This window comes from Pinus tabuliformis, chromosome 1_2 (assembly GCF_031772625.1).
Source record: "Pinus tabuliformis cultivar Carrire ecotype Pingquan chromosome 1_2, CPIR1, whole genome shotgun sequence".
In the NCBI taxonomy this organism is placed as follows: Eukaryota; Viridiplantae; Streptophyta; class Pinopsida; order Pinales; family Pinaceae; genus Pinus; species Pinus tabuliformis.
The window spans coordinates 669,362,539-669,374,900 of NC_142298.1; the positions used below are offsets into that span (position 1 = coordinate 669,362,539).

Sequence of the window (12,362 nt, forward strand, 5' to 3'; positions counted from 1 at the left end):
TCCTAGTACTATCTTTGCCTCTCTCCTACTGCATTCATTTCCCCTCAGCTGCAACTCTGATCACTCCTTTGATTTCCTCAGCAAGCCCTGCTCCAGAAAATCGAATTCTTGATCAACTTGGTGTGTTCTCCAAGTGACCCTCAAGCCTCCTCTTATACTTTTCTCATTGACAATTCAACGGCTGAGATTAAGTCCTTAATCAACGACTAAGATTAGATCTGACTTGTCCATGACTTTTGGACCATTCTAACTCAGTTTTATATTAATTCACATTCATATTTTATTTTCCCTAAGTTTAGACTTACAGACTTCATTAAAAATATTAATTATTTTAATATCTCCCAAACTGGTTAGATTCTGCCCAAACCATTTCTGGGTATTGGAGATCTTATGTTCTTTAGCCTCTCCACCAATTTTTGTGGCTAGAGCACATCTGATGCTACCCCAAATCAATAGTTTCCACTATTTATTGTACCGAGATCCACCCGGAATACAACCAAAGGGCATGGCTAGGAGGAGACCAGGTTTAAACACCTCGACCTTGTCTATTCATGGTGATAGTAGCAACATTTGGATTGGGCTTGGATGGGTGAACGATCATTGCATTTTGTTTCAGCAGCCCCTCCCCAATTTGAAGGAACAAACACTCGCTGTGCTTTGTCTGCACAATGCCTCATCTGATTGAAGGATCACACACCCTCGATGGCAGCAAACTAATTTACCTCGCTGTCATCCTCACTGTCCAACAACAACAGAGGTAAAGGCAGTCTAGAGATCATTATTGGGATTGGGATGTGAAAGCTGAGTTGTAGTGGCTCCTGCTCCTAGACACGGATCAGAGTCACGCGGCCTCGGCAAGTGGGCACCAATACAGGAAGGAACGATACTTGGGCATAGGATGCAGATCTCCAAACCTGCAACGCTTTCCTCCCCTATGTTCTCACCACAGTGACTGTCATTGTGCTAAGTCGTTGTTCCTTGTATAATTGACTAGCGACGCTTATATTGTTGGCTCCCCGTTAATGGCGGTGTAGAAGGTCAACGCTCCCCGTGTGTTTCGTGGCATGTGCTTAAATCTAGCGATGTGTCTGTTTACTAACACCTGCGGGTTTTGGTGTAATAGCAATCGTGTCTCCAACAAGTGGTATCAGAGCCAAAGGTCTCGAGTTCAAAACACACCTGGCTCATGTTGAGGGGGGAGATTGTTGTGCTCCCCGTTAATGGTGGTGTTGATCCAACACTCTCGTGTGTTTCATGGATTCATTAACTCTAGTGATGTGTTTGTTTACTAACACCTGTGGGTTTTGGTGTGACGGCAATCGTGTCTCCAACATATATGTCATGGTCAACGGTTGTAATAATTCTTTGGGCCAATGTATTATAATAACATATATTTGGTGAAACATATTGTTTGGGTATGATGAGGATTAGAGAGATGTAGCGTGCTTATATTTTGCTTAGTATGAATTTAATTTGTTTCAAATAACATTTCCTTTTATTACGACAGTAGTGCATTTATTTGTTGAAGTGAGTTTTCTTTTTGTAAGGATATTACAGCAGTGGGTTGTTTCTTCACTAATCATATTACAGTGCTACTAGAGCCACATTCTTGGCCAGCTGTGGGATGTGAAGCTAAGGCACAGGTAGAAGACACAATTCTAAAGCAGAACTAGAGGTCATTCCAAAAGAGCGAGGGGAAATAATGAAAGGCCGAGAGAATTCCAGACTTGAAAATCTTCTTGATAGGATCACCTCAACCCAAGAAGAAATCATGTAGCTTCTCACCAAAAGGTCCCATACTCAGTTTGCAAATTCTAACCATCAGAGAAATAACAGAGACATTGGTTCACATTTCAGTAGGGGTGGCCACAACCCACACATTTATGGTAGCAGGCCAACTATGCCAACATTTTTGGATGATTCTTCCTCGGAGCAAGAATCTCACTCACCCATAGCAAAAACAGTTACAAGTTGGATGAAGGAATACCAAACACTACCTCCAAAAGTAAGAGCGACCTTGACCATAAATGATTACTATTTTCTCAGGAGCAAACAATAGAAAAATGTAGCACATGAAATGATGGAACAAACACATAGAGCTACCTTGAAGGAGGCAAAACCCATGGATGCATGGATAATAGTAAGAGCGGAAAATAATTGCAAATCTGAAGCCTAAGACTCGGGTAGAGGAGAATAATAATACAGATAAAGATATGGAAGAGGGATCAACTCAAACAGAAGGAACAACTGCGGTGGTTGGAAGTGAAGTCCAAGATCAAAGTATCAAGAGAAAAATTGAAGTAGCTGCATATAGGATGGACAACAACAGAAATAGCCTTGCATTTTCAGCAGCAACGGAGTCACTGCCTACGGATGACTTCAGGGCTTCTACTTAGTTAGTTAACAACATAAATTCAAATGTTGATCTAGGAAAGAATAAGAATTTCGTCCATCAGAGATTATTAGGGACAGAAATATCATTGCATATTAACTTGAGCTCACAATATGATACACCAAAATTATGTGACAAGGCAACTCGATGCATATGTTTGCAATTTCCTATGTTGAAGGTTCCAACACCCTTTGATCGTGGAAAATATCCTGGTCCCAATCATGTTTATGATCAAGGAAGCGAGTTATTTACTAGGAAAGATAATTTGCTTCCTTTTCCCCAGTTAGAACTATGCAAGAATTGCGTTGCTTAGTGAATGAAGTTTTTATACTTTTTGAGGGACCCGTAGCATCATCATCATTTGGACTGGAGTATTTGTGCTTGGCTGGGCTATTAATGGAAGCAGGGGGTTTACAGAAGGCCCTTGTTTATTATAAGGGGGCGATCAGGTTGAAGCCTATATTTTTCGGATGTTGAATTGAGCCAAGGAAATGTATTAAAGGCTATGAGAGAGCTTCAAGATGTAATTTTGCGCTACCAACCAACAATCCAATTGTGTCTTGACTATCTATTTGCCTTCGGGTATTTATCCAACGCTTTTTATGAACAAGATTTGGCATTAGCACACTACAAATAGTCTATCATCCTGGACTCCATCTTTTTGGAGGTATAGAATAACCTGGGCGATGCATTGAAAATTATGGGGAAAGTGGACGAAGAAATTGCATGTTACCAGAACTACCTTCAAATTTAGGAAAATCATCCTCAGGCTCTGACAAATTCTGGGGGTATTTATATGGAATGGAATATGGTAAATTTGGTTGCTGCTCCTTTTTGTGGGATCCAACTGATATATAATGCAGGGGATGTCAAAGGTTCTCAAACAGTTTCCTTCAATTTTCCAAATGATAAGAAAACAATAAATGAGGTGGGAATTGCCATGGTCATGCTAAAAAATGTTGCAGAGGCCAAATTGAGGTCTATTGCAGGTACATGCATTTCTGAAGAACAAAAACAATATGAGGATTCTGAATCCATGTTCACACATATGGTTTCGAAGAACATTGTCATGGGATTAAGCTTTCCAATAACAAGCAGTCACTTGAGAATAGAACAAAAGGATAACTTCTTATAGCTCCAGCCTCCAGATGAAGATGCACTGAATGTTTTGGCAAACTTCATGGCTAATGAACAACGATATGTTGTAGAAATTCTACATATGTACATCGTAGAACCAGATTATATTAACACAACATTGGTAACTGTCTTCCATAATTTTATAAGGGAGGATTTTGGTGACATTGTTGTATTCTTAATGAGGCAAGAGAGAATTGAAAGACTCCTGCAAAAGTAGGCTACACATTTGTTTGAGAAAATACCAAAATTATCTGTTGTTGTCGGAGTAGAAAATTGCCTTGGGATAATGGAGGTCCTTCCAAGTCGATGGTTGAACTCATTTCCACCAGCTATTCTGTGCTTATAGGTACTACTCCAAGGGAACATAGCCTGGTCATTTCGCATCCAAAGTTAACAATCGTGCAAAAAGAATCTTCAGAGATAGAGCTGGATTTTGCAAATCTGAGTTTTGAGGTAGTCTCACAACTGGTAGGTTGGTTCGATGAACTAGCCAATGAGATTGATTCAAGTAGAAGGCCAATTGGTATGCTTGATAATGAAGATCTTCAGACAACTAATCCTTATATAAAAAGTCTAGTGCGCCAGGTGGATGAGAATTGTCTTTCACTGACATTCGATTGGCCTAGTCCTAATGCCATTAATAGAATGAGGCAACCGAGAATGGAAGAAGAACGAATGAGGCAATGGAACATCAGTTTCATTGTTTTCATGACCAAAGCAGATGGTAAAGCAGCAGAGGATGAAATGCAAGAGTTTAGCTAGGGTGAATTGGTTACACTTCCTTTCCAAGACGATGAGCATCAAATGAACATGATCGACACCATGGCAATGTGTGTGGTTGATTGGTGTGGTTGATTGTAGTTGTGCTTATAAGCAAGAAATAATGGGAAGGGGACGTGACCTTCCATTGATGAATTTCTTAGTTGACCTTAGATTAAAGGAGCATATATACTACATTTTGCAGACCTATTCATTTTCTCAAGAAAAACTACTTCAAACACCGTAGACAAGGCTTTTCACCATGGTAACTGAAAGTGGACAATGGATACCACCACTTTTATCCCAACAGGAAGGCATGAGAAGTCTAGAAAAGGAGAAAGGATGTAGTGCAACTTATACTACTGGAAAGGGTGGGTGGGTTGATCCAGAGCGCTCCTCAATTGACAAACAAAAAGGCGGATTTGAAGAGACATTGAAAGCCTTCACCCTGGAAAGAAATCAGATAAAAGAAGCTATGGATTTTTCCTTGGATAACATTGATGCCTCAGGGTTTGATGAGACTTGTGCATTATTGTGGGATATAGATACTTCTGTAAAGATGGGAAAATTTCCATATTCAAATGCTTCTAGTGAATCTGACCCGAACAACAAAGATGACATTGTCTTAATGGATTCTGTAAGGGTAATTTTGTGGATAATAAGGAGAAATCTAATATTGGGAATGGAAACGCTTCCAGAGTCTATGGATGCTAAGCAAGGCTAGGAGGAAATTCTGTTGCATGCTCAATCTGCTCACATGCTTCACTCTGGAATAAAACCAAGTTCAAATTAAGATCATACTATGTATGAAGATGTTATAGTCAAAGATATTATTTTGTGTTTGAAAGCAGCAAGCGAAGACCAGTGGGAACAAATTGAGTGTGCAATCGATGATGGTACTGGGATTAACTTTCGATATGCACATGGATGGACTTTCTTTCATTGGACTGCAGATTCTTAAGGAAATTCTACTATTCATAGGGCATTGTGTGACCATCGTTACCAAGAATTAGCTGAAGTAGTTATTTCAATGGGCAAAGGAGATTTATCAACACAAGAGATTTTGGATCTTGGCATAGTCATTTGAACTCTAGATCATGTGCCTCATCTACTCATCTGGGACCCAGGAATACAGTTGGATTGCTTGGGACCAGCAATATTATGCGAGGAGGACTGTTATATCTCCAACCGATTGACCGGCTGGACCAAATAATATTAATAATAATAGTAAAATAAATAAGTAGCATTAGCCCATGGTTTATGTTTTTAGCCCCAGGTAATTGCCCAGAAACTCCAGCAATATTATGCGAGGAGGACTGTTATATCTCCAACCGATTGACCGGCTGGACCAAATAATATTAATAATAATAGTAAAATAAATAAGTAGCATTAGCCCATGGTTTATGTTTTTAGCCCCAGGTAATTGCCCATAGTTTCTTCTAGCAGCCTAGCTATAAAAGGAGGAGGAGGATCAAGAGTAAGGGATGGAATTTGGTATTTCCTTTTCGCTGATATTTTGAGAGCCCGTGTGAGTTTTCAATTGAGGATTTTCAGGTGAGATCCTCAGCGTTTCTTCGTTGGGTTTAGATCACACCCTAGAAGGCAAACCCAACTTCGGTGGTCTCTCCGATCACCCTAGCTGGTCGAGTTTACTTGTGTTGATTTGAGAGGGTTATTTTCGTACTTCTTATACTTTAGTTTGAGAGTGTGGATCTGAAATCGTCTCTGTAGGTTTCCACTATTGATTGTACCGAAATCCACCCAGAATACAACCAAAGGGCACGACAACGAGAAGGAGACCAACTTTAAATGCCTCGGACTTGTCTACGCATGGTGATAGTAGCAACATTTGTATTGGGCTTGGATGGGTCAACGATTATGGCATTTTTTTTTTAGCAGCCCCTGTCCGATTTGGAGGAGCAAACACCCATTGCTCTCTGTTTGCGCAACACCTCATTTGATTGAAGGATCACGCAGCTCCAGTGGTAGAGAAATAATATATCTCGTTGTCGTCCTCACTGTCCAACAATGACGGAGGTAAAGAGAGTCCAGAGATCATTATCGGGATTGGGATGTGAAAGTTGAGTTGTAGTGGCTCCTGGACGCAGATCAGAGTGACGTGGCCTTGACAGGTGGGCACCAGTACAGGAGGGAATGAGACCTTGGCATAGGATGCACAACTCCAAACCTGCAACGCTTTTCTCCCCTATGTTCTCGCCACAGTGAGTGTCATTGTGCTAATTTGTTGTTCCTTGTATAATTGACTAGCGACGCTTCGAAGTCATGGTCAATGGTTGTAATAATTATTTGGGCCAACGTATTATAATAACATATATTTGGGGAAACCTATTGCTTGGGTATGATGAGGATTAGAGAAATGCAGTATGGTTATATTTTTCTTAGTAAGAATATAATTTGTTTCAGTAACATTGCCTTTTTATTACAATAGTAGTGGCATTTCTTTGTTGAAGTGAGTTGTCTTTTTGTAAAGGATTTTTTTTCAACAGAAAAAGCATAATATTTTTATATCAGAAATATAAAAGAGTCCAAATATACAATATAGGAAATGTTCCAATGATCTGTGACAACAGAGAAGCCATGAGCTGGTAAAAAGAGGCCAGAAGGCCAGATCCAAAGAAAAAAATATATCAGGTATCCATCCATAAGGTCCGAAGCATAGACCAGATTGGAACAAAAGTTTGCCTGAAGGCAAAGAGAAACCGTCCAGAGAATAACCTGTACAGAAAAACAAAACTACATTCCGAAGTAGACCTGTTCAAAAAACGGAAAGCCCATAGCATATTGATCGAAACAGCTAGCATCTTTAATCACAGAAGCAAAACATAGAGAACTTTGCAAGAAAAAACTAGAAATTGGGAGGGTAAAAGTCCTGGATGGAGTAACATTTCCCATCAGAGGAAACCTGTAGATGCCACACTCCCGGAGCAGATTGAAGGCCTTTTTTTGATAAGGAGTCTGCCGTCTGATTTTGTTCCCTGCGAATGAAATTGACTGAGGCACCTTTAAAGGATGACCAGTAGAATCTGATGCGATCAAGCCAGCCCCCAAGATGAGGCCTGGAAATGGAGATTTTCCCAGCCATATAATCCACTAGAACTTTTGAGTCACCATAAATAGGAATGTCTTGAAGATTTAAGAAAAGGCAGAAACTCATGAGACCAGCAAGGGCCATCGCCTCAGCCATCATATTAGAACCCCTCCCCCCATTCCAGTGAGCGAAGAAAAGACTGTCTTCATCTGCTAGAATATGGAAACCACAACCACAAACCCCATTCTGTTCAGCACCGTCGAAAAATGCTCTAGGCAGAGATGAGGACGCCAGAGGAAAATTTGAAACAGGAGGCATTCCCAGCATGGGAGAGGAGGGCTGAAATTCCTCATAGAGATCACAAATGGAGGAGAAAATTTCCAGCATCGGAGACTTTTTGTCATTGAAGATGAAATTATTCCGCCACCTCCAAATACACCAGAAACTAATGATAAAGATGGATCTCCATTTGGCGTTTTGTTTACTATACCATGTAAAAGCATCCATGATCGACAACTGAGACATGAATTTAAAACCATATCGAATCTCCAGGAGCGTCCAAATTTGGCGGGAGCCCTTGCAATTCGAGAAAAAATGAGAATTGTCTTCCTCGACCGATCTGCAAATGGGGCATATACTAGGACCCTACCAACCACGCTTTTTTAAATTGTCCCACGTTAGATTTTTATTGTGGAACGATAGCCATGAAAAAAAGACCATTTTTAATTGACACCCCGCTTTCCAGAAAATACTCGGGAAGGAACAGTCATTTTGATGCTGTCTACCACTAATCATGTTACGGTATATGTCCTTTACCATGATGCAGTCCATTCCATGAGAGTTTCGCCAGATGAGACAGTCCTGCTCAGCAGAGCGGAAGATGCCACCATTTCTGAGTATTGTTAAGATTTGCATCCACGAGCCACCAATGTCTTGCGGCATATTCAGACTCTCAGCTTCCCGCCAGATTGGGATAGGGCCATGCCATCTCTCAATCAGCCCATCCCAGAAAAAGATACCTTTCCTGTGAAAGAACTTTAACAGGGGAACAGGGACGCAGATCTCCTCACTGCCACATAAAAAAGAGTCTTTTCCCACCAGAATCCGCTCCCCCGTTTGAAAACGCCATAAGAGATTCTTCCGGAACATATTTTCAATTTTTCTCAGGCTCAGCCAAATCGGAGATCCACGTGAAAGGCCTATGCTACCTCTTCTGAACCAAAAGGATAAACTCTTACGGCGCAGATACTTCTCCTGAATAATGTTACTCCAAATACCTTTCTCGAAGATCCCCCGCCATAACGTTTTACAAAGAAGGGCTTTTCCAAAGGACTTCAGGTCTAACAGACCCCAGCCACCCATAGATTTCGAAGCAAATATATGTGAAAGCTTCGAGAGGTGAAACTTTCTTTTCCCTGCCTGACCACCCCAGATGAAGTTGGCAGTGAGTCTGTTCATAGAATGAATGATGCTTGTTGGGAGAAAAAACAGGTGCGCCCAGAAAACCGCCCGCTGGTTTAAAACCGATTGGGCCAAAACAACTCTCCCGGCCAGAGAGAGGCTTCTGTTCTCCCATGCTGAAATCTTCTTGAAATATCTCTCAGTTAACCACAACCAATCAGATTTTGAGTAACCATTTGATTTTAATCTATAACCCAAGTACTTGATTCCCCTGCTGATGGATTGCACTTCATAACCAAACAGATTAATTAACCAGTCCAGCTCTTCTTGGTTAATCTCGCTGTGATAAATAACCGACTTCGAACTGTTAATCTGAAGGCCAGACGCCCTTTGGAAATTTTGAAGAATATCGTGATAACACATCCATGTTATTCTGCATATAATGCCGAAAAAAATGACATCATCGACGAAAAGATTGTGAGAGATAGAAATATTCCTGCATAATTTCAAGGGGGAGCATCTGTTTTCATCAACGGCCTTGTTAATATGAAGACTGAGAGAATTCATGGCCAAAATGAATAACAGGGGAGACAGAGGGCATCCCTGTCGAAGGCCTCTCGAAGCTAGGAAGAAGGCCGATGGCATCCCATTTACAATGACTGCATAATTTACCTGTTCAACGCACGCCATGATCCAGTTGATCATGTTTGCTCTTAACCCGACCTTTGCTAGCATACATCTCAAGAAGGTCCAATCCATGCAATCGTAGGCTTTACAGAGATCAATTTTTAGAAGGACAGCATCACATTTTTTCCCCTGACAGGCAAAAAGAGCTTCCTGAGTTGTAGCAACTGCGTCTAAGATGTTTCTCCCCTGTAAGAAGGCATGTTGGTTCTTTGTTAAAAATTGAGACAAAGTACCTTTGATCCTGTCAGCGATTATTTTTGATATTATTTTGTAGGATATATTACACAGAGAAATTGGGCAGAAATCCTTGAAAGAGATGGCATTCTCATTTTTTGGGATGAGAGCTATGTAGGTAGATGTAGTTTTCTGATTTATGCTGCCCGATAACCTGGAGCCCTCCACCATTTTCAGCAGGTCAGATTTGATGAAGTCAAAAAAATGACAGAAGAACTCTATTGTCCACCCGTCCGGGCCAGGACATTTGTCCTTTTTGAAAGCTTTTAGAGTTCTCAGCAGTTCCTCCTCCGAAACAGGTTGAAAGATTTGATTATTTGTGTCCTCATTGAACATCTGAGGAAACAAATCGATGCCCCATAGTATATCCTGAAAAGACTGGTTTCTGTTCTCTTATACTGATTTTCAAAAAACCTCTTAGCCTCCTTTGAGATTTCCTCTTGGGAATACAAAAACCCTCCTTTTCCATCACTGATTTTCCAAATTGAATTTTTTTCCCTTCTTGCATTCGCGAATTTTTGGAAAAACTTTGTGTTTTTGTCCCCTTCTCTTAGCCATAAGGCCCTACTCTTCAGCCTCCAAGATAATTCCTCTTGTTCAAGAATTTTTGCCTTCTTCCTTTGAAGCTCCTTTATGTGATTTCTCTGTTTGAAAGATATGTTGTTTGATGCCATGACGTCCGCAACATAGTCCAATTCCTTTTGGATTTTCCTAAGGTCCATCCTGTTTGACTGTATTTTCTTATATTGCCATTCTTTAACTTCTTTTCTTACAAGATCCATTTTTTCTCTGAAAGTCATAAAAAAATAGTGTGGATTGGAAGGCAGCCGCTCACACCAGAGGTTTTTAAAGAGTTCATTGAAAGCTGGGTCTTCCAAAAAGGTCCTATTGAATTTGAAGGAATAACCCTTCCTGAAACCTTTATTCTTCCATCCCAACACTATCGGCCTATGATCGGAAATAAAAACCTTTTCTATGGAGGAAAAAGGCATGCCCATCTTGTCGATTAAGCTAACATGAAGTATAAAACGATCAAGCCTCTTTGCGATATAATCCTTATCCGATCTTCCATTCTCCCATGTTGGATACATCTGAGCTAGGAGAACATCCACAAAATTTCTACACAGCATCTCATTTTTTATTTTATCGGCCAACGGATCCTTTCTCTTGTTTAAACCCCAGATTTCATCCATATTCAGAGTGAAATTTAAGTCCCCTGCAAACATTAAATTTTCAATGTCAAGAATTTCAGAAATAAAAAGTTTCTCCCAGAAAGGCTCTCTATTCCTGTAAGGAGCATAGACATTTAAAATATTTATGGGAAAATTTTGACCCCTAATTTGGGCCGAGATTAAAATTCCCGCCATGCAACTATAAGTCTTTGCCATGATCCAGACCGGATCCCATAGGACTGCTAAGCCACCCGAGAGTCCATTTGATTCTATAGCCGAAATGTACCATGAGGGAAACATTTTCCTGAAGTAAGATATAGTAACCTCAGCTGCATGCATCGTTTCCTGGATTAAAATTATCTTGGGATTAACAGATATGAACAGATCTTTTAACTCCAAAAAAATTTTCCCCACCCCCAAACCCCGAATGTTCATTGATATCACAAAATTCATTTTGGCAGCTTCTCGGCCCTGCATGCTCTAAGAGGCCTGTCATCATTCATATCTACTATAGGAACATCAATAAGCGACAAGGACCGGAAACCTCTTCCCGCACTCTCGCCCCTACCTCTAAAATGTCTGCTGCCCCTGCCATTTTTCCTCCTTACTGTGATATTGCTGGCAGAGTTTGGGCTGATGAGGGGAGATTTCTTTGATTCAGGTTTATGGATGGTGAGGGCTTTTAGCTCTAACGACTTCTTTGACAGCAAGAAATCCAAATCGCTCCCTATGGAGTTGGTGGGAGAAGGATTCGGAGAGTTCGCCGGGGTGGGAGAAATCAGGATTTCCTTATCCTTTTCTATCTGAGGACCAGTCTCAAAAGGAGATAACGAGGGGAGATTGGAGAGGGTTTCAGTTCTTCTGTTGATGAGGGGAGGAGGAATCAGAGGCGGGTTTGGTACCTCATGATCAGAGATCGGTTCTATAGGATGCAGGGGCTGAGAAATAGTCGTAAAAGGGGCGTCTTCTAAAGGAGGCATCGAGGGGGAAATAGGCTCCACAACAGAGGAAGGATTTGGATGCAGGGGATGATGAAAAGTGTGAGCAGGAGAAGATGCCTGAAAATCCTCCGTTTCAAAAGAGGACCGACTTTTGGAAGATAGGAAGAACTCCGAGTCCGGGTAAGGAGAGGATGCCTTATCAGAAAGGGGCTTGATAGCACCCCGAGATTTACGTCTATATTGAGAACGCCGAGAGCAGTTCCTTAATAAATGACCTGTATGGTGACATGCTGAACATCTGAAGGGAATCCCCCAGAAGTCCAATCTCTGCCTGATATTCATCTCCCCCCAGGATATGTCGATATGTTCCGGGAAACCTCCCCTGTAAGGTTTATCAATCAATACCCACGCCACTCTCTTATCTTTTTCTCCAAGAGACCATGGATCCACGTAGATGCACTTTCCAATGGCATTCCCTATCTCAAACAAAGTTTCTTTGGACCATAATTCCAAAGGCAAACCGGGGAACTTAACCCAGATGAAGTTGTTAGAGGGAGTGTTCCTAAGCGGATTAAACCCTAGATACCATC

The 12,362-nt window shown here is 41.1% G+C and overlaps 1 protein-coding gene across 1 annotated transcript; it reads right to left on the reverse strand.

Annotated features, from left to right (window-relative positions):
- Nucleotides 1-7,154: 7,154 nt before the first annotated feature.
- Nucleotides 7,155-7,844, reverse strand: LOC149207470 (uncharacterized). The gene has a single exon (XM_089398050.1). The coding sequence runs from the start codon at nucleotides 7,842-7,844 to the stop codon at nucleotides 7,155-7,157; it is 690 nt and encodes a 229-aa protein (XP_089254176.1).
- Nucleotides 7,845-12,362: the final 4,518 nt, after the last annotated feature.